This window comes from Coregonus clupeaformis, chromosome 7 (genome assembly GCF_020615455.1).
Source record: "Coregonus clupeaformis isolate EN_2021a chromosome 7, ASM2061545v1, whole genome shotgun sequence".
Lineage (NCBI taxonomy): Eukaryota > Metazoa > Chordata > Actinopteri > Salmoniformes > Salmonidae > Coregonus > Coregonus clupeaformis.
In genome coordinates, this window is record NC_059198.1 from 69,011,832 (window position 1) to 69,038,519 (window position 26,688).

General features: G+C 40.6%; 2 protein-coding genes across 4 annotated transcripts in view; both read left to right on the top strand.

Annotated features, from left to right (window-relative positions):
- Positions 1–8,046, top strand: part of LOC121570010 (integrin beta-1) — a 53,451-nt gene extending 45,405 nt beyond the window's left edge. Inside the window, exons 9-17 of one of the 2 annotated variants that reach the window (XM_041881453.1) lie at positions 107–196; positions 439–579; positions 789–991; positions 1,274–1,512; positions 1,849–2,071; positions 2,857–3,089; positions 3,388–3,554; positions 4,792–4,869; positions 6,472–8,046. In XM_041881453.1, the coding sequence (XP_041737387.1) occupies positions 107–196; positions 439–579; positions 789–991; positions 1,274–1,512; positions 1,849–2,071; positions 2,857–3,089; positions 3,388–3,554; positions 4,792–4,869 (1,374 nt within the window). In that variant the 3' untranslated portion in view covers positions 6,472–8,046. The remainder of the gene's footprint in view (positions 1–106; positions 197–438; positions 580–788; positions 992–1,273; positions 1,513–1,848; positions 2,072–2,856; positions 3,090–3,387; positions 3,555–4,791; positions 4,870–6,471) is intronic. The other variant, XM_041881454.2, reaches the window with a different exon arrangement.
- A 288-nt stretch (positions 8,047–8,334) lies between these two features.
- LOC121570011 (ras-related protein Rab-18) lies at positions 8,335–25,764 on the top strand. 2 transcript variants are annotated; one of them, XM_041881457.2, is made up of 7 exons: positions 8,335–8,512; positions 11,408–11,463; positions 18,562–18,623; positions 19,051–19,123; positions 20,082–20,200; positions 21,834–21,900; positions 22,907–23,165. In XM_041881457.2, the coding sequence occupies exons 1-7, from the start codon at positions 8,445–8,447 to the stop codon at positions 23,077–23,079; spliced, it is 618 nt and encodes a 205-aa protein (XP_041737391.1). In that variant the 5' UTR covers positions 8,335–8,444; the 3' UTR covers positions 23,080–23,165. The 2 variants fall into 2 exon arrangements, with proteins under 2 accessions (XP_041737391.1, XP_041737389.1); XM_041881455.1 differs by lacking the exon at positions 21,834–21,900 and having other exon boundaries at positions 22,907–25,764.
- Positions 25,765–26,688: the final 924 nt, after the last annotated feature.

The window sequence follows — 26,688 nt, forward strand, 5'->3', positions numbered from 1 at the left end:
CTGGTGCCGTGATTATTTAGAGATCTACAGGATTCATATTGACATACTAGTAAATTATAATTTACTAGTATTATAATTTACTCTACTGTGTTTTCTCTCTACTCAGGAGTTGAAGAATCTCATTCCTAAGTCTGCGGTGGGGACACTCTCTGCAAACTCCAGCAATGTTATCAACCTCATTATTGATGCCTACAATGTAAGTATAGATTGAATTGGATTGGTTACTAGACAATATACAGTGCTGCACACTCTCACTTTATTACTTTCAGCCTTAAAATAGTTGGCAAAAACCATGCTGCTGTTACCATAAAGTCATCACGTCTCTGTCTGAACTGTTCTTTGTATGGGAAAAAAACAACATTTTAAAAACTGTAGATTACTGAATATTTAGTATATTTTCAATTTACAGTGGGCTAACTCTTGTTCTTTGTGTGGTAGTCTCTTTCCTCAGAGGTGATTCTGGAGAACAGTAAGCTGGCAGAGGGAGTTACCATCACGTACCAGTCACGCTGCAAGAACGGAGTGACTGGTGAGGGAGAGATGGGAAGAAAATGCTCCAACATCTCCATCGGGGACGAGGTGGGGAACCAAAACATCCTCCATTGATTGTTTTCTAGTCTAAATATTTTTTTTTCATATTTCGGGTTCAGTTATTTCAGTTTTCTGACCAAGTGCATTGGATTTGTCCCTTATTAGATGTCAGAGTAGTCAAATGCATTGCTTTTTTATTATGAAATGTGATTATTATGCCCTTAATGTGAATGCATTCTTTCATCACTTATCTGTAGGTGTCTTTCACCATAAGCATCACAGCTAAGCAGTGTCCTAAGATGGGCAAACCAGAGACCATCAAGATCAAACCCCTAGGGTTCACCGAGGAGGTGGAGATTGCTCTGAACTTCATCTGTGAATGTGACTGTCACAAAGACGGCATCGAGAACAGTGAAATCTGCCACAACGGCAACGGGACATATGAATGTGGAGCCTGCAGGTAAGGCACTTATGTTTCAAAGGCAGAAGATCTTAACCCTTATTTACCTTCCATATTGTAATATTGTCCATGGCATAGAGATACTGTACAGTATGATGTTTGATACTGTATGTATAATTCGTTGTACATCTATTTCTGTGGTCCATTGGTATGTAACTGTTTTCAGGTGTATTGCATCTGTTTGTGTCTGAATATTCTACACAGGCAGTCTTTTATGCAGTCCTCCCTATCAATATCTACTGTAAATAAGTATTACATTTGATTTTCTTTATTGTCGCTCAGGTGCAACGAGGGCCGTATTGGTAGACAGTGTGAGTGCAGCACCAACGAAGTGACCAGTGAAGACCTGGATAAGAACTGTCGTAAAGACAATGGTACAGACATCTGCAGCAACAACGGAGACTGTGTGTGTGGAACCTGCGAATGTAAGAAGAGGGAGAACCCAGAGGAACGCTACAATGGAAAGTTCTGCGAGTGTGACAACTTTAACTGTGACCGCTCCAACAACAAACTCTGTGGAGGTAAGTCATCAGTTGAGCTGCTGTGGTGTGCAATAGGCATGCTTCGAAGAAGATAAATGCGTTAAATGATTTCATTACAGATTTTGCTTACTGTGAAATGATGGCCAAGCGCTACCATCTGTAGACAAGTGTGACATCCTGCTCTGCACACAAATGAGTGACCTCATGTGATCGTTTGTGGTTATAATGAGCCCATTTCCAATGAAATTACAGATCATTGCCCGTTATGAAATTAGATTTACCCTCGTTAATTTAGGCCCTTTTTATCTGTGATTGTATTTGATCTTTGCAGGGTAATCTCTCATCTCTGACCCTGTGTGTGTTGTCTTGTGGCAGGACATGGTCGTTGTGAGTGCAGGGTGTGTATCTGTGATGCCAACTGGACGGGCAGTGCCTGTGACTGTTCTCTGGACACCACGACCTGCCTGGCCTCTAACAAGCAGATCTGTAATGGCCGGGGCACCTGTGAGTGTGGCACCTGCAAGTGCACTGACCCCAAGTTCCAGGGGCCCACCTGTGAGATCTGTCCCACCTGTCCAGGAGTCTGTGCAGAACACAAGTGAGTTGAATAAAGGAATTAATTAATTGTATTTGATCATTTTATATTGTTTTAGCTATGCAAAAAACAACAATATTGCTGTATTTCCTTGTGGGAATGTTATGTGTGGATTACATAAAGGTTTATTGTAATGGTTGAAATTAATTATGCTTTTTATTTGTTTTTATTTGTAAGGGACGGGTTCCTTCTCTCTTTCCTCAGCCTTAGTTTAATGCCTCTTAACCTTTTAAATAGGCATCAAGAGTTTTCTTCATTTATCCGACTAAACCTCCATTGTTATTGTGAGCTCTGTTTCCTTTCTTCCGATCATTCCAAGAAAGGGAACAATGGACCGTTTAGACACAACTGTGATATCTAAAACCAGTAGTGCTAGCTACGCTCTTAGAAAAAAGGGTTCTAAAAGGGTTCTTCGGCTGTCCCCATAGAATAACACTTTTTGGTTCCAGGGAAAACCCTTTTTGATTCCACGTAGAACGCTCTGTGGAAAGGGTCCTACATGGAACCCAAAAGGGTTCTACCTGGAACCAAAAATAGTTATTCAAAGGGTCCTCCTATGGGGACAGCCGAAGAACCCTTTTAGGTTCTAGGTAGAACCTTTTTTTCTAAGAGTGTAGGGTACAGCATTGCCCACTATAGACACCTGCATGAACCTCAATATTCAGCTTTCTTGCATTCCAATAGACAAGTGAATATGTTACAAGTCTAGGAAGCATCACAATGTGAGACTACCTGCGTGTGTTACTCCATCTGTACAGAGTTTAATGTCAATGTCCTGTCTTCCACAGGGAGTGTGTTCAGTGCAGGGCCTTTGGGACAGGGGAGAAGAAGGACACGTGTGAGAGGGACTGTAGCTACTTCAACCTGATCAAGGTGAAGGACCGAGACAAGCTGCCCCAGCCAGGACAGGCCTTCCCCCTGATGCACTGTAAGGAGAGGGATGCCAACGACTGCTGGTTCTACTACACCTATGCTGTCAACAACAACACAGAGAAGGAGGTCCATGTGGTGGAAACACTAGGTGAGAGCATATACAGTCTATGGCATGGCATTGTGACTGAGGATATAAGAGTGAAAAAATAGGATTATTTGTTTATACATTGAGTAGTGTTTGTGATTAGAGCTAGGAGTTCTTGACCTGACCTGACCATGAAGAACTGACCAGAAGTTCCTTGCCCTAGATACAGTATAATGCAAATCAGGATGTAATTGTGCATATGAATTTGATTTTACATCAACTGACTTGCCTGGTTAAATACCCCCAAAAATATTGGGCTAACTGAATTTTCTTGCTGTGTGTTTCCCCGTCTGTGTTCCAGACTGCCCTGCGGGCCCTGACATCATCCCCATCGTGGCTGGCGTTGTGGCGGGCATCGTGCTGATCGGCCTGGCTCTGCTGCTCATCTGGAAGCTGCTCATGATCATCCACGACAGGAGGGAGTTTGCCAAGTTCGAAAAGGAGAAGATGAATGCTAAATGGGACACGGTAAGAGAGTGGATAATAGACACAGTACCAGGCAGCCATCTTGGAGAAGTTTGTAATGGCGATAATAATAATAATATGCCATTTAGCAGACGCTTTTATCCAAAGCGACTTACAGTCATGTGCGCATACATTTTTACGTATGGGTGGTCCCGGGGATCGAACCCACTACCCTGGCGTTACAAGCACCATGCTCTACCAATTGAGCTACAGAGGACCACATGATGTACTTTTGCCGGTCTTAGTTTTGTATTCTCCCTGACTGTAATTTCAGTAGGACATGGAAAACAGTTGTTATAGATATGGCCACTGTGTGAATCTCTTACACAGAGAACGGACTCCTAGAGGAATACAGAGTTGGAAACAGTGTTGTACTCTATCTCAACCTTTGATGACTGTAACAGACCTGTTGATGATTTCATAAGATGCACACAGACAGTCCTACTCAGTTTCAACTTCAGAAGTAAATATCTTTAAAGTTTGAAGTCATCGCTGTGCAAAATACAGAACCCAAAAAACAGAACACTTTTTAGAATGTGAAGCTCCTTGAAAACACATACATCTGTTTTTATTTTATTTATCTGTATTTTCCTGGGAGTGGCTACAGAAGCCTAGTTTGGTTGGTGGTGTTCTGCTGCCACCTAGCATCGAGTTAACCACACTGCAGGCAGAGGTTACATTCCAGACAGCAGGGTGTTATTCATTAGGCACCAAATGTAAGAAAACAGACAGAGTACTACCTGGACTTGTCCGTAAGAAACACTCATATTCATTTTCCATTGAAAAGCATTTTGCTGCGATGTGCCCTAATGAATGTGACCCAGGGTTTCCGAAATGCTTGATGATTCAGCACGTCCTGATTACTCTGTCAGACCAGCCGCATGTGAGAGCTTCTCTGGTGAAATGGGCAGGGCACTGAGGCTTCTAGACCCTCTCATTATGGTACATGGAGAAGACATCAGACATCAATGACTGTATGAGAGAGCAGACTGACCTGACTTGTATACATATAGAAAGGGAATCTTCCCAGCCCTCTTAGATGATTATCAACTTCTGAGCCTCTGATCCCGATGTAGAAATACTCCTTTCTCTAGGGATTCTTTTTTTTACTTCTTTCCCATATCATTATTTTATTCCTTCTCATTTATCTTTACCCATGTTTTCATTTCATTCTGTCTCTGTTTCTCTTCTGTTGTTTTTTCCTGTTCTGAAATGTCTGTCCCACTCTCTCTACCCATAGCAAGAGAATCCCATATACAAGAGCCCTATTAATAAGTTCCAGAATCCATTCTATGGACGTAAAGCTGCGGTTCTATAAGTTTGTATTTACTTTCCCTCTCCTCTGTTTTCCTGCATGGGTTTCCAGTTGGTTTTGTTTGTTTGTGTGTTTCTTTATTTGTGTTTGTCAACTTACTGTAAGCTGTCACTATTTAATATATCTCAATATTTCTGGCTTTCATTTGGTCTCTCTTTGGGCCAAGTAAGTCAGTTGAGGAAACTGTGCAGAAAGATCCACATGATGGTATATTAAAACCAACAATAAACCCATGTAAGTGTTGTTTTGTGGGTCAACATAAACTGTCCCCTCTGTTAGTAGTTTGAACAAAGGTAAGTACTGTAACAGGTCGTCACATGTAAGCCTATTACACTTCAGTTTAACCACAGTATGTACATTGTGTCATATTTGAAGCTATGATTGAAATGGCATGTTGTGTCTGTGACGTTTGTTGATATTTCTTCTAACAGTGTTACCTGGATGACAACACACAAATGCTCACTCAAAATGACACCAAGATATCCATGTGATGGCACGATCAGTTTACAAGATCTGTCCCAAGAATGCTTGATAATCATTTGATATTCTAAATGGGCTCGGATTTTGCTGTGGGTTTTTTCCCTCATAAAATTGCAGCTGTTGTCATATGACTGACATGTTACATATACACTACCAGTCAAAGGTTTGGACACACCTGCTCATTCAAGGATTTTCCTTTATTTTTTACTATTTTTTACATTGTAGAATAATAGTGAATACATCAAAACTATGAAATAACACATATGGAATCATGTAGTAACCAAAAAAGTGTTAAACAAATCAAAATGTATTTTATTCTAAATAAATCACAGACAGTGTCACCAGCAAAGCACCCCCACACCATAACACCTCCTCCTCCATGCTTTACGGTGGGAAAAATACACATGCGGAGATCATCCGTTCACCCACACCGCATCTCACAAAGACACAGCGGTTGGAACCAAAAATGTCAAATTTGGACTCCAGACCAAAGGACACATTTCCACCGACCGAATGTCCATTGCTCTTGTTTCTTGGCCCAAGCAGGTGTCTTCTTCTTATTGGTGTCCTTTAGTAGTGGTTTCTTTGCAGCAATTCGACCATAAAGGCCTGATTCACACAGTCTGGCTGGTAACATAGCGCTTGATGGTTTTTGCGACTGCACTTGAGCTGTTCTTGCCATAATATGGACTTGGTATTTTACCAAATAGGGCACAACACAACTGATTGGCTCAAACACATTAAGAAGGAAAGAAATACCACAAATTAATTTTTAAGAAGGCACACCTGTTAATTGAAAAGCATTCCAGGTGACTACCTCATGAAGCTGGTTGAGAGAATGCCAATAGTGTGCAAAACTGTCATCAAGGCAAAGGGTGGCTATTTGAAGAATCTCAAATCTCAAATATATTTTGATTTGTTTAACACTTTTTTGATTACAACATGATTCCATATGTGTTATTTCATAGTTTTGATGTCTTCACTATTATTCTACAATGTAGTAAATAGTAAAAATAAAGAAAAACCCTTGAATGAATAGGTGTGTCCAAACTTTTGACTGGTACTGTATAATGACTGTAAATTACAACTGTAACGTTTTCTTCTTGTTTCTCTTGTGCCTTCCAGGGAGAAAACCCGATCTACAAGAGTGCTGTTACAACGGTGGTCAACCCCAAATATGAAGGCAAATGATTGAGCTTCAGTTCTCCCAGAACAACACTGTATGCAAATATAGTTCTAGGGCGTGAGAGGGATACGGGGGGGGTCATTTTGTCTTTTGTAATTTCTTCTTCTTGTCGCTTCAGTATTATAACATTACATCAGCCACTACATTTGGTCTTCTTACTAACAGTTTATTTTCTATGCAATCATTGTCATTAAAAATGTACAGTTAGTTGTTATGTGTATATACTTTAAGGTGCTTTTTTTTTTGAAGAACTGGTTGAAATGAAGATTTTTGCCACAGGACTGGTATGGGCCATGGGTTGTGCCTTTCAGAGACCATACCTATATGGGCACAGAGAGTGCTCTCTTTCTCTTCATGGACTTGTTATGATTGTGCCATTGAGTGTCAGACAGGACCTGAGACTAAATCATACCAATATTTTGCATTGTGGCTGTGAAGTATTTTTTCAGCCATAGGGTACATACAATATGTAGTAAACATTGATTTGGCCCTGCGATAGACTAGCATCCTGTCCAGGGGGTGTACTTGTACATCAACCTGCCTCAAACTACAGAAACAGGAGATAGGCTCCTGCCATGTGGGCCGTTCTGGCTCAGACAGGGCTATATACTTATACATTAATTTGTGGATAAATGAGTCATCCATCAAGCAGGATTGCAAGAGTATGGATTCATCATTTGGGGTCGTTTTTAAAGATTATCACATCAATAGCAGAGTCTAACCTAGTCATCAGGTAACATTGTGCGTCCCAAATGGCACCCAATTCCGTTTATAGAGTGCTACGTTTGACCAAAATAAGTGCACTACATGGGGAATAATGTGCTATATTTGGGACGCGTTCCATGTAATGTGTGAAGATGTTCTAAGAACTAATACATAGGAAGCATTGATGTTTAGATGTTAAAGGTTATTGCGCTATTGATGAGAACAGGTTTTGCCTTGCAAAAGTACTGAAAATAAGAAAAATGAATTATTTCATAAAACTGTCATAAACAGGCTATTTTAAAGGGATTGAAAACCACTTGTATTAACGGGATAAAGCAATGTAAATCACTTAATTACATAATCAATTGACATATATTTATGTGACAAAATTAGAAGTTTCATTTCTTTTTAGTATAATGTAGTTTTATTCTATAAGATTTCGGTATTCAACCTCAGGTCCTTTTCTGTACTCATTCCAAGCAAAGCCAAATATATGCCTTCATTGCAAAGCCTTATCCCATGTGTTTCATGTTGATCAATATTAAACGAATTGTCTACTTTGTTCTGAAGACATACTGATTGATACAAGTTATTTTGTTTTAATCTGATGTTTCCCCCTTTTGAAATCATTGGGCTGGGGTAACCTCTCATCTGCAGTATTAAATGAAAGGCCTCTTGGAATTGTTTTAAAATACAAAAATGCCTCATGCCACATCTTGTTTTTAAAGAGCCTTTTTATTTCAAAATTATGTTCACTTTTCCCAATTCTGTTTCTGAATTTATTTATTAAATAAAGCACCTAAATGACACATGTAATGCTTATTTTATTTTAGCTTTGCAAAGTTAGTCCTAGAAAGAGGAGGCATGGTTTTATCAAAGATACTTGTAACTAGCTCCTTCCTCTCTGTGGTTTTATTATGGGGAGCCATAGTTTGATGGAAAATTAATTTAAAAAACAAGATATACATCACATTTAGCCTGTTAATCAACTATATTGTTATGAAAAGCAGTTTGATACTTAAGCAAAGTTAGTAGATGTGTAACTTTGAAAAGAAAAGAACTCGCTCAACATTGTACCGGAAGTCTACCAAGGAAACCGGAAGTGCGAGAAAGTATCCAATGTTGGTTGTCTTATCATCCAGCTCCCCTGCTGACAAACATAAACTCTTCTAGGGTGTATTTTTACAGCTATACATAGAATACGAAGATGGAAGACGACGTTTTGACAACACTGAAAATATTAATAATTGGAGAAAGTGGCGTTGGGAAGTCCAGGTAAGAAAGCTACAGTAGCTAGCTGACGTTAGTTGAGTGAAGTTGTCTCGTTAAAAACATGGCCAATAATTAAATGCCAATATTATGTCAGTTAAGCAGATAGCTTGTCAACAAAGCAAAAATGAATGTATGTTATTATGGGACCACAGCGAACAGGCTAATGTAACACAGTTGTTTGCTATGCCACATCAGCTAGCTAACAACGTTGTCTGCGTGGAACGTTGTGGAGATGTTGCAACAACAACTAGGGTGGCTGTAATTATTTTCACACAGTTGTATTGATCTGCCTTTAGTAGTCACATCATTATACGTGATTTCAGTACAAATAACTAACGTTAGGCTACTCAGTACTGCTTTATTAGGAAAAGTGGCAGCGAAGTGATCAACCCTGCCTCCAATATGACAGCAGGGTTTAGCTGTGAGAGAGTGATACAAATTCTTATGCCATGAGTCAAGACCAATGCCTTAGCATAGCTAAAGAGTTTGGCCAATGCCTTAGCATAGCTAAAGAGTTTGGCCAATGCCTTAGCATAGCTAAAGAGTTTGGCCAATGCTTAGCATAGCTAAAGAGTTTGGCCAATGCTTAGCATAGCTAAAGAGTTTGGCCAACTCAACTGAGAATAGAATCTTGATGGGTACCATAAGTTCCAAGAATAAATTCTAGAAAAAATGCAAAGTAGAATGTTATTGTCATGGAATGGTTGGTGCCAACATCGAGTATACTACTATAGTTACCAAGCTGTGTATATCTCTGGCTCTGGTTCTTAGACCGCTAGAAAGAATGCTGGTATGTCTGAGTGTAACGTTAGTTCTTGAAAACTCTCGGTACAGCTCTCAGCCATTAGCTTCGTCCACGACGGCCTCATGTGAACTACAATCCCGATGCTGAGGTATAATGTTTAGAAACTTCATTAATCATAGCTTGCGAAATGGCTTTAGAAACATATCGCCCGTATCTTTCATCAGCGAGAAAGAATCCTTCAAATAAAAAAAGATCCATACGAAACTACACTTCTGCTACACTTCCCGAGTTACGCTTACACACAGGTGTTCAGAGCATGCTAGATAGCTAATTAGCAAAGGTGGTCGCCTCTTGTCTTCCGTCTGTTTTCCGTAAACAAGCGCTGTAACATGGATATGTGGCCATGTGGGAACACTAACCCTATCAAGGTGTGAATCAATGTAACTATTATTTTTGTTGTTGAAAATTATATATCGCTAATATGAAAGATAAGGTCCTTACGCTTCCAAAACCGTACGGCAAGCGATGCATGTTAATGTTCAGGCCGAGCGTCAGGGATCTTAACAAAACTCAGAAGATGCCTTCCTCCAATGACTCTTATGTGTAATGGAACTGAGAGTCTTGATCAAGGGCTAGTCTGAGTGAGCCTTCAACCATCACATAGCAGGCCTATGCTTTATTACTACAGCATGGGGACTACTGCACCCAGTAGTCAGATGTAATTTTCATTCAAGGCCTTTGGTCCAGACCAGCCAGCCTTCACTTTCTCAAAATAATCAAATAAATGAGTTTGATTGAAGAAACGACCCAAAGGTAGACAACAACTAGATATTCCTTCCACCTGACTGGTGAGAGACACTCCCAAACTGCATTTTGCAACAAGGGACGAATTGTTTGTTTATGAGATTTGAAGCCCTTTCAACAATTTTTATGATCTCTTTGGTGTTTGGCAGGATTTGCTCGAGTATTTTAGCAATATCAGTTATGTAGGGTTTACTGCCTATCAGACAATGAAATGCTATGATTTCAGTATACTGTCCTCTTTTCTTTTTTTTTCAAATAATGTTTAGGTAACTATAGACTCATAAAAATCAATGCCATTTCTTGATGAGAATACAGTAAGTCTAACTATTGGTATGAGTAATGTGGGCCAGGGCTAGTGTTTCCTCAACCTTGCATTTTTAAGTATTGTTAGAATTTCATACGGTTAGACTCAATGGTCATATTTGACATTATGTATATATTTTTTGATTAAATAAATACATGATCTCATTCTCTATTTGTAAGTCGCTCTGGTTAAGAGCGTCTGCTAAATGACGTAAATGTAAATGTAATTCTCAACCCCCCCCCCATCCCCCCTCTCTGCCTAGGTCTTCAAATCATTCGAAATCTCCCAAGCAGCGAATAGAGGTTTCATTCTACCAGACAAATTGGCCTGTTGCACTGCTATTGTGCTATTATTTAGGCTAACCACATTGCTACTGAGGTATCAGGCTACTGAGACATAAAACAATGATCAGTCATTGTTCTGACATTACATCTGATAAAGCAATTTCGTATGAATATGGATGGAGGAAATTAGAGTATGGTTGAATAAGAACATTTGAGCAGTAGGCTATTATCTGTGTTTGGGTTGACTGGAAATAAGAAGGATTAGCTACATCATTAGCCCTGTGATTTAGTTCCTAGCACTTGATTATTGACTCACAAATGAACCCTGACCCTCTGACCATGCAGCAAGTAATGATGTCATCTAATGTCTGGTTGTTATTGTGTTGAATATGTAGGCCTTTGTGCTCGTATCCAATCATTTTGCGATAAATAGACCTAGGTTAATAATACCACAACCAATGTGGGGGGGGTCGGGAGACTCTTTAGCTCCCCAGGGCAAGGCTGATTTTCATTTAGTGATATCTAGGCAAATGGAAACCAAACACAGACTGTACAATACCAGTGAAAGTTCCCTTGGCTATTTGACTTTGTGGAGTTTGCCCTCGTTTCAAATGTGTTATGTAGGCCTACTCTAAAAACTCTGTATATGTGTTGACTCACATGTCAAATAAAATGTTGTTGTCTGTTGTATCGGCTATAGAGGAGACATGGTAATGTTTCATCAAGTTCCCTGTTAATGTCTTTTGTTTCTTTTTTTGCAGTCTTCTCTTGAGATTCACGGATGACACATTTGACCCGGAATTAGCAGCAACAATAGGTAAGTAATTTCTTACTGTATGAGAGAAAAAGAAGTTGGGTTGCCTATAGGTTGAATAAAAACTGTGTAACTTGTACTCACTGACTGGTATTCTGAACCAAAAGCATAGATAATATCACAACTATTTAGAATTTAGAGAGTATTACATTTCATTCATCTGGTGGTGAAATACATGGTTTGGGAAAAGGATAATTTCTTCTTTCCTTCACGGATCTGCAAATGATATCAGAATTCCAAACTGTATTAAACATTACTCTTCAAGGATACCCCTATTATTATTTTCAGGTAGCCTTGAGATGGTTAACAACCAGGAGTGACTTTGTGAAAGAAGTGCAAGACAGGCTCCAAATTCGTTGCGCTATTGATTACTACTGGGGTGGGGAAATGCATTAATTTGCCAAGTTAATCATAAGACATGAACAAAATACATCAGTGTCTCGTATTTTCTTGCAACTTTCTGAAATGGCACAGGAATGCCCTTGTCTGTGTATGTGTGTGGTGCGCGCGTATGTCTACACTTTGTGTAGCCGTTAGCGATGAAGCTAATGATATCCTTCTGGCAGAGATGGAAAGGCTTTCCCAAAAACCTTCTCAATTAAATGTTAACTACAAAGTAACCTGGCAGAATGATATCATGATTATTATTTGCATCAATCCAGTGGCCATTCTGTTTGGCAAACCAATCACATGAGTGCTACAGAAACACCACTAACCAAATAAGTCTCTTCCTGGTGTGCACTTGCATTAAAGGGTAACTACACACAAAATGTGTTAGATTTTTCCTAGACCTCAAAAGTGGTCTCTTGATGTGGTTTAAACATTGTTGTGAACTTAGAACATCCAATTGTGTTGTTTTTCTATTTTTAAAAAGTGTGATTTTGAAAGCGACAACCAAAAAAAACTGGGAGAAAACGGAAACCTGACGTATTTTATAGGACCTATGTGTTGTGTGAAGTTGCCTGCCTGTTCTGTTCCAGATTCTGTCAGAAGTACTCAGGAACTTTCAGGTCGCCTATAAAGAGTTTAGTCTGCAGCACAGAAGCCCTACTGTACATTTATTGCACTGCAGTGATGGTCAGTTATTATATATTTTTTTTAGGGGGTAGATCAGCTTTAATAGTGCAGATAAATCATCAATGTAGTTGTCTGCATAATTTCCAATCCCCCATATGTATACAGTACGAGTCAAAAGTTTGGACACACCTACTCATTCCAGAGTTTTTCTTTATTTGTAATTATTTTCTACATTGTAGAATAATAGTGAGGTCATCAAAACTATGAAATAACACATATGGAATCATGTAGTAACCAAAAAAGTGTTAAACAAATCAAAATACAGTTGAAGTCGGAAGTTTACATACACTTAGGTTGGAGTCATTAAAACTCGTTTTTCAACCGCTCCACAAATTTCTTGTTAACAAACTATAGTATTGGCAAGTCGGTTAGGACATTTATTTGTGCATGACACAAGTCATTTTTCCAACAATTGTTTACAGACAGATTATTTCACTTATAATTCACTGTGTCACAATTCCAGTGGGTCAGAAGTTTACATACACTAAGTTGACTGTGCCTTTTAAACAGCTTGGAAAATTCCAGAAAATTATGTCATGGCTTTAGAAGCTTCTGATAGGCTAATTGACATCATTTGAGTCAATTGGAGGTGTACCTGTGGATGTATTTCAAGGCCTACCTTCATACTCAGTGCCTCTTTGCTTGACATCATGGGAAAATCAAAAGAAATCAGCCAAGACCCCAGCATTTTTTTTTGTAGACCTCCACAAGTCTAGTTCATCCTTGAGAGCAATTTCCAAATGCCTGAACGTACCACGTTCATCTGTACAAACAATAGTACACAAGTATAAAGACCATGGGACCACGCAGCCGTCATACCACTCAGGATGGAGACGCGTTCTGTCTCCTAGAGATGGTGTGAAAAGTGCAAATCAATCCCAGAACAACAGCAAAGGACCTTGTGAAGATGCTGGAGGAAACAGGTACAAAGTATCTATATCCACAGTAAAATAAGTCCTATATCGACATAACCTGAAAGGCCGCTCAGCAAGGAAGAAGCCACTGCTCCAAAACCACCATAAAAAAGCCAGACTACGGTTTGCAACTGCACATGGGGACAAAGATAGTACTTTTTGGAGAAATGTCCTCTGGTCTGATGAAACAAAAATATAAATGTTTGGCCATAATGACCATCATTATGTTTGGAGGAAAAAGGGGGTAGCTTGCAAGCCAAAGAACACCATCCCAACCATGAAGCACGGGGGAGGCAGCATCCTGAGTGGCGCAGTGGTCTAAGGCACTGCATCGCAGTGCTAACTGTACCACTAGAGATCCTGGTTCGAATCCAGGCTCTGTCGCAGCCGGCCGCGACCGGGAGACTCATGGGCGGCGCACAATTGGCCCAGCGTCGTCCAGTGTAGGGGAGGGAATGGCCGGCAGGGATGTAGCTCAGTTGATAGAGCATGGCGTTTGCAACGCCAGGGTTGTGGGTTTGATTCCCACTGGGGGCCAGTATAAAAAAATATGTATTCACTAACTGTAAGTCGCTCTGGATAAGAGCGTCTGCTAAATGACTAAAATGTAAATGTAAAATGTAATGCTGTGGGGGTGCTTTGCTGCAGGAGGGACTGGTGCACTTCACAAAATAGATGGAATCATGAGGAAGGAAAATTATGTGGATATATTGAAGCAACATCTCAAGACATCAGTCAGGAAGTTAAAGCTTGGTCGCAAATGGGTCTTCCAAATGGACAATGACCCCAAGCATACTTCCAAAGTTGTGGCAAAATGGCTTAAGGACAACAAAGTCAAGGTATTGGAGTGGCCCTGACCTCAATCCTATAGAAAATGTGTGGGCAGAACTGAAAAAGCGTGTGCGAGCAAGGAGGCCTACAAACCTGACTCAGTTACACCAGCTGTCAGAAGGAATGGGCCAAAATTCACCCAACATATTGTGGGAAGCTTGTGGAAGGCTACCCGAAACATTTCAACCAAGTTAAATGATTTAAAGGCAATGCTACCAAATACTAATTGAGTGTATGTAAACTTCTGACCCACTGGGAATGTGATGAAAGAAATAGAAGCTGAAATAAATCATTCTCTCTACTATTATTCTGACATTTCGCATTCCTAAAATAAAGTGGTGATCCTAACTGACCTAAGACAGGGAATTTTTACTAGGATTAAATGTCAGGAATTGTGAAAAACTGAGTTTAAATGGATTTGGCTAAGGTGTATGTAAACTTCTGACTTCAACTGTATATTTTATATTTGAGATTCTTCAAATAGCCACCCTTTGCCTTGATGACAGCTTTGCACACTCTTGGCATTCTCTCAACCAGCTTCATGAGGTAGTCACCTGGAATGCATTTAATTTAACAGGTGTGCCTTGTTAAAAGTGAATTAGTGGAATCTCTTTCCTTAATGCGTTTGAGCCAATCTGTTGTGTTGTGACAAGTTAGGGCTATCTTCTGTATACCACCCCTATCTGGTAAAAGACCAAGTTCATATTATGGCAAGAACAGCTCAAATAAGCAAAGAGAAACAACAGTCCATCATTACTTTAAGATTTTCAAGAACTTTGAAAGTTTCTTCAAGTGCTGTCGCAAAAACCATCAAGGGCTATGATGAAACTGGCTCTCATGAGGACCGCCACAGGAATGGAAGACCCAGAGTTACCTCTGCTGCAGAGGATAAGTTCATTAGAGTTAACAGCACCTCAGATTGCAGCCCAAATAATTTATTCACAGAGTTCAAGTAACAGACACATCTCAACATCAACTGTTCAGAGAAGCCTGCTTGAATCAGGCCTTCATGGTCGAATGGCTGCAAAGAAACCACTACTAAAGGACACCAATAAGAAGAATAGATTTGCTTGGGCCAAGAAACACGAGCAATGGACATTCGACCGTTGGAAATCTGTCCTTTTGGTCTGATGAGTCAGTATTGGAGATTTTTGGTTCCAACCTCCGTGTCGTTGTGAGACTCAGAGTAGGTGAATGGATGATCTCCACATGTGTGGTTCCCACCGTGAAGCATGGAGGAGGAGGTGTGATGGTGTGGGGTTGCTTTGCTGGTGACACTGACTGTGATTTATTTAGAATTCAAGGCACACTTAACCAGCATGGCTACCACAGCATTCTGCAGCGATACCACATCCCATCTGGTTTGCGCTTAGTGGGATTATCATTTGTTTGGAGAGTGATGGTGTGCTGCATCAGATGACCTGGCCTCCACAATCACCGACCTCAACCCAATTGTGATGTTTTGGGATGAGTTGGACCTTAGAGTGAAGGAAAAGCAGCCAACCAGTGCTCAGCATATGTGGGGACTCCTTCAAGACTGTTGGAAAAGCATTCCTCATGAAGCTGGTTGAGAGAATGCCAAGAGTGTGCAAAGCTGTCATCAAGGCAAAGGGTGGCTACTTTGAAGAATCTAAAATATATTTTTATTTGTTTAAAACTTTTTTGGTTACTACATGATTCCATATGTGTTATTTCATAGTTTAGATGTCTTCACTATTATTCTACAATGTAGAAAATAGTAAAAATAAAGAAAAACCCTTGAATTAGTGTCCAAACTTTTGACTGACATTTTTCCCAAATTCCAATTATAAATTGGAACATTTAGAGCATTTATTTGCAGAAAATGACAACTGGTCAAAATAGCAAAAAATATGCAGTGTTGTCAGACCTCGAATAATTTTTAAACAACACAATACTTATGTTTTAACTTAGGAAGAGTTCAGAAATCAATATTTGGTGGAATAACCCTGATTTTCAATCACAGCTTTCATGCGTCTTGGCATGCTCTCCACCAGTCTTTCACATTGATGTTGGGTGACTTTATGCCACTCCTGGCGCAAAAATTCAAGCAGCTCTGCTTTGTTTGATGGCTTGTGACCATCCATCTTCCTCTTGATCACATTCCAGAAGTTTTCAATGGGGTTCAGGTCTGGAGATTGGGCTGGCCATGATAGGGTCTTGATCTGGCTGTGTGGCATGGTGCATTGTCCTGCTGGAAAAACCAATCCTCAGAGTTGGGGAACAATGTCAGAGCAAAAGGAAGCAAGTTTTCTTCCAGGACAACCTTGTACGTGGCTTGATTCATGCGTCCTTCACAAAGACAAATCTGCCCGATTCCAGCCTTGCTGAAGCACCCCCAGATCATCACCGATCCTCCACCAAATTTCACAGTGGGTGCGAGACGCTGTGGCTTGTAGGCCTCTCCAGGTCTCCGTCTAACCATTAGACGACCAGGTGTTGGGCAAAGCTGAAAATTGGACTCATCAGAGAAGATGACCTTACTCCAGTCCTCTACGGTCTTTTGCAAACCTCAGCCTGGCTCTTCTTTGCTTCTCATTGATGAAGGGCTTTTTTCTAGCTTTGCATGACTTCAGCCCTGCCCCTAGGAGCCTGTTTCGAACCGTCCTCGCCGTGCACTTCACCCCAGCTGCCGTTTGCCATTCTTTTTGTAGGTCACTTGATGTCATCCTACGGTTGTTGAGTGACATTCGAATGAGTTGGCGGTCATCCCGGTCAGTAGAGAGTCGTTTTCGCCCTCTGCCGGTCTGTAGCTTTGTTGTCCCCAATGTCTGCTGCTTGACCTTGTTCTTATGAACCGCCGTCTTTGACATTTTAAGGATGGAAGCAACCTGACGCTCACTGTATCCCTCTGCCAGTAAAGACAGAATTGAACCCTTCTTTTCCTCACTCAAAACTTTCCTTTTCAACTCTTTTGGCCAATAGTTATTTTTTGATTAATATTACTTTTGAGGTACTATTAGCACTGTTTTTACCATCCAGCTGGTCCTATTGCAAGAGGATAGTGATGACCACAGCAGTGATTTTTATACTTTTCCTCATTAAATAAGATTTGGTTCAGGTGATCACCTAATCAGTACCTAATTCAGTAGAATGAGGTGTGCCTGTGTTGGAATTCAACAGACACTGGAATGGAATGGCTGTCATACATGTAGAGATGCTGATGTAAGAAAGATTTGCAGTGGTCTCTTAATTTTTTCCACAGCTATATATATTTATTTGATTTTACCCCTCCCCTAATTGGAGTAAACGAATGGACAACAACACTTAGGCATCTACTTCCAGCTTATACAGTACATACTATATACATTTTACAGATACATTTTACTGACACTGTATATTGTAAAATATATGTAGTATGGTCAGTTAATGTTGGGTTGGTGATATATCAATCAGATGCTGCATCATGTCACTGGGTGTACTGCTGTAGTGTGTGCTAAACACCACGGCCCGTAGGCCGGCAGGACCGTTTAGTGTAAAATGTATATTCCTCTGCGCGCTACTCAGCTGGCGACAGTAGCGGAGTAACCCCGCCGGGCTTGGAGAAGAATAAGAGGCCATGATGGACAATCTCCTGTGTTGTGAGGTGTAGGAAAAGGGGAGGCTGAGGGGTGTGTCCCACTTGTCTTCACGTTCCCCCTCCCCTCCGTCCTCCTCTCTGTTTTGGATCTTGTCTGGGGCCTCATCCCAATGATATGTTTTTCCTGATAAATCTTTCAGTGTGTGCTAAAACTATGGGCAGTACATCCAGCCAAACGCTTCATGCTATGTGCGCTGAAAGAAGCCATAGAAGAGATTTACTCATCGAGTGTGACGAGCACAACGCTGTTATTTTTATGTAAATTTCTTTTTTGTCCCGAACGGAGGGGATTTTAAGGAATGAATCATGGCACTTCTGAGCGATGTCACGTGGAGTTTTTTTTTATTGAAAGCTGCAGTATTTGTTTTATCTTTACATATTAAACCACATATTCCCTGTTTTTAAATCAGGACTCTCATCATAATTTAAGTGCACAATGCTGAGGCCCTGTCTTGAATAGTGGAAGGGTCAGTTTAGTTCAGACACACGTGTGGTATGTAGGGCTATGTATGTTTTGACCATTCATTTTAAATGAATCAGGTAGTTTGTGTTCTTGATTCATGTCATCATATATTTCTTCTTGATTCATATTCTTGGCACATATGACCTGTGTGATGAATCAACTCACCACGACTCATGATGAAAAATCATCTGTGATATTTTGTGTGTCTATTCATGCAGGCGTTGATTTCAAAGTGAAGACCATTTCAGTGGATGGGAACAAGGCAAAGTTGGCAATATGGGTATGTATTCTTCTGTCCTCTGAAAACTTAGTAGAAATTCAGACTGGTAAGGAACTGGCTTGGTATGCACTTGGTATGCACATCCTCCTAGGTATGTGTGTTTTTTTAAGGTTTAGTAAAGAAAATAATCACATTGCTGAATTTCCATTAGTTCTGCTTAAAATGTTATTCACTAAACGTCCACAAGATAGTGCTCATGTACAGCATTCTGAGCACCAACCATCAATGAAATGGCAGTCAAATGTTTCTTTAGGCTTTAGTCCTGGTCCTGCATCACTTTTTATGGTTCTGTCCTAGTCACCACCATATCTTCCTCGACATGTGTCCAGAGCTCAATAGCTGAGAGGGTTATGGTTGTGTTTTGATGTGTCCAGAGCTGTAATGGTTATGGTCCAGACTCCAGAGCTGTAATGGTTGTGTTTTGCAGGACACGGCTGGCCAGGAGCGTTTCCGAACCCTGACGCCTAGTTACTACCGGGGCGCGCAGGGAGTCATCCTGGGTGAGCAAACAACTTCATCATTCAGACGCTTTAGACACAGTCAGTCACCGCTGTTCCAGACAGCCACCATAAAGACAGTGATGGATTTTCATCCTGTCCTGTCCTCTTCCTTACTCTCTGGAACAGACTTTACTACTCTTAACGCTAAAGCAGACATCCTCCAAAGCACACAATGTATGTGGAGGCTATGATAGTGTGGTTAACACCACGGGTGAAGTAGAGCTCCCATTCAAAACGAAAGTAGGTATCTTTTTCCTCATCATAGACTTGCAGAATTCCCTGATTTTCCAGAAATCATGGTTGAAAGTTCCCGGAATCAGGAGGGAAATTTAGCAGGATATCTAGGAATCTTCCAACCGGGATTTCTGAAAAACTGGAATTTGGTGAAACTTACTGGAATTTTGCAACCCTACCTCTTCAGTTCAGTTCCTATTAAGCCCAGGACCAGTGTTGTAACTCACTATGTTGATACACAGCTCAGGGCTGTGACGGTCATGAAATTTGGGATAATGGTAATTGGATGACAGTAATTGGACAGCCCCCCTACGGCCAGCCAGTCTTCAGTCAGCTGTTCGTTCCCCAACGGTTATGAGCGTGCCAGCCCTAAGCATAGGCCTACTCAATTATATAACACTTAACACATTATTGTGTTATGTGTCAGGGTAGCTTGAAACATGGTTTGAAAGGTGTGGTCCTCTGTAGCTCAATTGGTAGAGCATGGCACTTGTAACGCCAGGGTAGTGGGTTCGATCCCCGGGACCACCCATACGTAAAAATGTATGCACGCATGACTGTAAGTCGCTTTGGATAAAAGCGTCTGCTAAATGGCATATTATATTATTATTATATTATAAAGGTCAAATATCCCTCCTCAGTGACAGTATGTCCTGCAGCCTTCTGGTGACAGAAGAAATCAAATGTTTCTGACCGAGCATCTCGTCTCTTATCTCTCCCTCAGTGTATGACGTAACGCGACGGGATACTTTCACCAAGCTGGACAACTGGCTCAATGAGCTGGAGACGTACTGTACAAGGAATGACCTCGTCAAGATGCTGGTCGGGAACAAAATTGATAAGGTGAGTCTGTTTATTTATTTATTTATTTATTTATTTATTTATATATATATATATATATATATATATATATATATATATATATATATATATATATATATACTGAACAAAAATATAAATGCAACATGCAACAATTTCTAAGATTTTACTCTAAGATTTTACTTATTAATTTGGCTCTAATCTATGGATTTCACATCACTGGGCAGGGGCCCAGCCATGGGTGGCCTGCGAGGGCATAGGCCCACCCACTGAGCACCCATGTCCACTCACTGGGGAGCCAGGCCGAGCCAATCAGAATGAGTTTTTCCCCACAAAAGGGCTTTATTACAGACAGAAATAATCCTTAGCACCCCCCCTCCCCCTCCTCCTCCTCAAACGATCCCGCAGGTGAAGAAGCCGGATGTGGAGGTCCTGGGCTGGTGTGGTTACACGTGGTCTGCGGTTGTGAGGCCGTTAGACGTACTGCCAAATTCTCAAAAATGACTTTTGAGGCAGCTTATGGTAGAGAAATGAGCATTAAATTCTCTGGCAATAGCTCTGGTGGACATTCCTGCAGTAAGCATACCAATTGCACACTCCCTTAAAACTTGAGACATCTGTGGCATTGTGTTGTGTGACAAAACTGCACATTTTAGAGTGGCCTTTTATTGTCCCCAGCACAAGGTGCACCTGTGTAATGATCATGCTGTTTAATCAACTTCTTGATATGCCACACCTGTCAGGTGGATGGATTATCTTGGCAAAGGAGAAATGTTCACTAACGGGGATGTAAATGAATTTGTGCACAACATTTGAGTGAAATATGTTTTTTGTGACTATGGAACGTTTCTGGGATTTTTTATTTCAGCTCATGAGAGATGGGACTAACACATTACATGTTGCGTTTTATGTCTTTGTTCAGTATACAGTGTGTCAGATCAGAGTGGTCTGGAATCAGAGAGAAATGTGTTAGTTGATACTTTACAGGTAACAATGGTTTCCCTCTTCAGAATGTCAACACATACTTTATTGCCTACATTATACAATTTGTGGAATGCTTTCTGTTTAAGTTTGAGGGTAACACTTTACATCAAGTTTATTTTATAGCTGTGTAGTAATCCAGTAAATACTACAATAACATTGTTACTACATGGGTATGTTACCAATTTGAGCTGGAATGTATTGTTAATAATATTACCTCCCCCATCCAGTTGTGTCCCATTAAACTGAACTGAGAGAAGAGGTCTTAGTGTGCATGCCCTCATCATATTTTAACACAGCCCGAGCCCATGTGGCCCACAGCAGTGTTTTAAAAACACTCGCATGTTCCACCAAATGTTTTCTCTGAGTTTAGTTCCATAAGTCTGTGTTCTTTTAAAACATGTCATTATATTGAAATGTATCCTGCTGCCTCTGTTGTATTATTGTCATGCTCATCTTCCACCATTATTTGTCCTTGGTTGTTGTTGTTGACCCTGTAGTAGTAACTTGAGTAGACATAATGGACAGTACTGTGTAGTACTATGCTGTGTACTAGCCTTTGTCTGTGGGACTGACTGGACTCCTATGTTTCCTGTATTCCCAGCCCAGTCATATTCCCCATAGCTGACGGGTATGCCGGACAGACCTCATAAAAGATGACTATTCTTTGTTTTAGGAAAACCGTGAACTAGACAGGAACGAAGGCCTGAAGTTTGCAAGAAAACATTCCATGCTCTTTATAGGTAAGCCAGGAGCTGGGAGGAGTCCCCTCTCTTCTCCCATCTCGGACCCGACCCGGGGCATGAGTTATCGCAGACTGTTATGCAGGGGATCTGCTTTTTAAATATCTCTCATACTTGGATTGTAATGTTTGCCTAGTTCTATTTTTAACTTTTTGTCCTCTATCTAACGTCTTTCATAGTGATTCATGGCCAAACCCCCCGCTCTTGTGGACCAATTTGTCAGGATTTATTTGAATATAGCAATTTAATGACTTTTTTAAATTAGTGTATATTTACCATGCTTTTGCCTGCATTTAGTATTACATATTTTAGATCATTTTCATATGATAACCATACACTCTGTGTTATAGAGCAGTGAGACCAAGATTGAATTATTTATGCATGTTATTATTTATTCCAATCAGAACATAAATACCTTCTACCAATCCTGAGATACGGCTGTTGTAGTAACCGCGTCAACTACTTTTTCTCTCCACTTTAAGAAACAAAATGTTTGACCACTTTCCCAACAAGTAAGACAACAACCTAGTGTATGAACTCTTTGTCTATGTCTTTGCTATTCCAATCAGCAATCAGAACAGAAATAACTTCTACCAATCAAGAGCTACGGCTATTTGAATAACCTCAAACTTATTTCTATTTTCATTTTAACTAAAATAACTTCCCGATGTTGAAATGATAAAATTATAGCACAGGGGAGCACATTCTAATTAAGCAATAAGAGGCTGTGCTGTGTCATGAATATAGTCACGGGTAAATGGCGTTGTTGGGCCCTATGCGCAGGGGAGGCACACAAATAATCTTCTGGAAAATTACCCTTTCTGGTTTCAGAATATTTTCAGCGTCTTGCGTTGCGATTGCAGCTGTGGAGTTCAGTAGCTAGATGAGATGAAGAAGCAGCCAGTCACTGACAGTTGTTATGTCTGTATCCTTTCTTCCTCCTCTCTCACTCTCTTTTTCTGTCTCTCTTCCTCCTCCTCTTCCTTCTCTCTCTGGTGTGGGCCAGAGGCCAGTGCTAAGACGCGAGATGGGGTGCAGTGTGCGTTTGAGGAGCTGGTTGAGAAGATCATCCAGACCCCGGGACTGTGGGAGAGCGAGACGCAGAGCCGAGGAGTCCAGCTGGGCGGGCAGGACCATGCTGCAGGGGGGAGCTGTGGGGGCTACTGCTCCCTGGTGTAGACCACACATACTCACACACACACATACATATACAAAAATCACATACACACATAACATACACAAACACTTGAAAGACAACCTACCAAACACTGATGGCTGATGTCCTTTGAAGAGGACTGTGAAGGCTATGGTATTCAGACTATTTCCCCCATCAGCCCCTGAGGTGTGGTGTGAGGCAGGGCTGTTCCTGACCAGCACCCTAAGCTTCCTGGCTGTGAGCATTCATAGGGACATTGCTGTTTGCACACTTCCTGCTATCATAGCTATAATGCTGTTTATAAGTCGTCATCCCTGTCTTTCTTTCTCTCTCTCTGTCTATTTGTCCACTGACTGGAATGGAGAAAATGAAATGAGTGTATGACTTGGTAATGAATAGTGAGGAAAAAACAAAATACCATGAATAGCACATGGGGGGATTATTTTTATCTAGCAAAGATTTTTTTTAAATCACCTGTTCATAATTTGTTTTTTTATGACTTTTCTTTGCCCTCCCCTCCCAACACTTTCTATTTTCTTTGAATATGTAGATTCCCCCTACTTTCTCTCCCTTAGCACTTTGTTCCTCTTAGCAAGGCAAGCACAACTAGGGTGTGTTGGCTACAGAGATGATACTCCAGTGTATCTGCCCCGTGTGATCATGCAGCCTTGTAATCCTCCAGTGCTCACCCTCCTAACAGCGCTGTGTTTTATAGTCTTATCAGCCCAAGTCGTCACGTATTCCCTTTCACCACCCAATCCCACATAATGAGTCTCTCTTTCTCTCTCTGTTGTCCACAAACCTCTTTTGTTCGAAAGTAATAGTTACCAAGTTTCTGGAATGAAGTTTTACTACTTTTATTGACTTGGACTCCAAACTTTCAGTGTGTTTTTGAAGAGTTTATAAATCAAACAGATTGGCAGGCACCGGGGGGTTTGCTTTCCATTGTGTGTGTTATGAAAAAGAAACTAAACGAACGAACGCTGCTGTTTTGTTTCTAGTTGTTCTAATGGGCTGTGACCAACCAGGCAATCTGCCACTCAGACAGATGATATTAGTAATATCAACGCTATAGCCTAGCTTCAGCTTTTCATAATACATCCCTATCCCTAAGTGGAAAAAAAGACAATGTCATATGGGTGTTTCCATTGAAATCTGAAATTAAAGAAAGAGGCTTAAGCCCTGTACAAATGCTTTTTGCAGAGTTATTTTTCTCCATTTATACTGTTCAATCAAACTCCAAACAAAATACATTTTCAGCATTCTAATTAATTTCTACATTTCCTGCACTTTTATTATAATTTCCACTCTGTGCCATGCAGGATGATATGAGCAAAATAATATAGGCCTAGTTAATTGGTGAACTGTTGGAATGATGGAAATATAATGATTATTCTAATTCTATAGTTGGAATATAGTGGGCAGCACCTTGAATACATTGTTTGACATGACAAATGAATAAATAAGAGAGGAATTATTGACAGGGTAGGAAACAAAGTGTTGGTCAGTGTTTCCAGGTGACCCTAATTAAATGTCTTACTTCATGTATCTAGCTAGCCAACATATTCATGCTTCGCCTATTCCTCTCTGATAAGATACCGTTGCACAAACATGCCTATCTAGGCTTACACCAGCTAACTAGCGATTAGAATTAGCAGCTAACTCAAATTATTTTAGCAACACCTTGCTAAGAAAAGACAAACTAGCAGGTAGTAGTTTGCAGACAGTGAGATACACAAACTAATAGTGTATAGAACGCTTGTGGAAAGCAGCATGTCGCCAACATTGTTGCATCAGTCTGACCATGCAGAGTGAATGGCAAGAATGTGCTTGTGACTCTGTGGTCGAGCAACTGCTGTCTTGAGTGATGGGGCAGGGCTTAGTGTTGTTAGTGGCATGCAGCAGAGGGAAAGAGACCACTCAAGTAGCAAACAGAGTAAACTATAAAAACTGACATTATACGCGCCAGAGTTAACAAACCAAACCTAGAAATACAGTTTATAGAAGGTAAAGTAAAAACTCAAACCGGTTCGAGCATCAATACCGGTATATAGTAAAATACGGTATACCGCCTAGCCGTACATGAGTGCCAGAATGTGGTTGCGAAATGTAGTTTTGGGTGGCCATACCTATTACCTATATTTGTGGCAGGAGTGACACAGATGCCTTTACAGTATGTCTAATCAGAAAATAATTATTTCTTATCATTAATTGCATGAGAATTCTTATTTTATTTTGACCTTGTTCATGTTTGTTCTAGGAATGACTTGCAGAGACAGTTGGATTGTGTCCCAAATGGCTCCCTATTCCCTATATAGTGCTCTATATAGGGAATAGGGTGCCATTTTGGACACAAACTTGGACTGTATCAACCACACTTACACAACACTAGTTAGATTTACCTGCATCCTGAACCTTCCAAACAGGTTTATAGAGTATACTACGTTGGGATTTTATACGGTCTATTTGTCCTGAACGAACTAGATGTCTGCTTTATGATTGAAACAGACTTTAACTCTTGAACTCTGTTCTGTGTTCTTTTTTGTTTATATGTGACAGCATATAAACACATTGTAAATGAATGTGTGTATCTAGGAATTCTATGAAAATATGTATAATTCCTGTATGGATTGTAAAAAAATGTATGTATCCATATTACAATTATAAACCGCCCTATGTATTAAGTGAATAAAATACTTTTTAAAGGATTTTGATGTGAATGCTTGTCCGGCCAGAGTTAAGGAGCCCTCGCCTATTGTAAAACAAAGAGGCAGATCCTATTAACTTTAATATAGATCTTCACACTGTAATTGTACTTCACCTCATCCAAGAAGTCTTTGTGGAAAACGACCTAGAGTACTTACCATGTTGGACTTGGAAATGTCATAATTTGATGAGAGGTTTTTTTCTCCTTGCCGGTTTCATTTTTTCAGAATTTGAATTCCTCCATTTTACAGATACAGAATAAAGACGTAGATACGTAGACGTGTGTTTGGTTTAAAAACTGTCCGAGGACTCTTCCGTTAGCGCCCAGACCTGTGATGTATCTAAATCATCTTTTGGGCAGAGGTTCAGGAAACGCCACTACGGCCATAACTGTTTTACCCTGGTGCGGTGGGTTTGACTGGGATGTGCATAATTCCTGTGTGATTATGAAAGGGCTGGCAGAGCAGACCGCTACCCGCTAACCTCCGTTCTCCTCACCGCTCAGCGAAGGCAGTTAGTCTGAAAATATGTCTCAGTCAAACACCAACACAGACCTACGACATAACGGAATGTCTGTAGCTTCAACAGAGACCTAGCTGCTACATAATGTAGCATTCATCTGATTCTCAACCCATCTATCTGTTTCATTACACAGAATATAGAGGTTTGCCAAGGCAGGCATTTCTAACTTCCAAGTAGATGGCACATTTGTACCAGAGGGTGCTCACCCACCACCAACCTCAAAACCCAGACCTGGGTTCAAATAGTATCTGTTTCCAAAAACGCAAACCCTGTCCATCTTGCACTCTCCAGGCAGACCTCAATCAATTGCTCAAACAAAATAAATTATATTTGAATCCAGGTCTGACCTGTGACCACCAATAGGGATATATGCCACTGCTTACCACCTTATAGCCACATCCCAT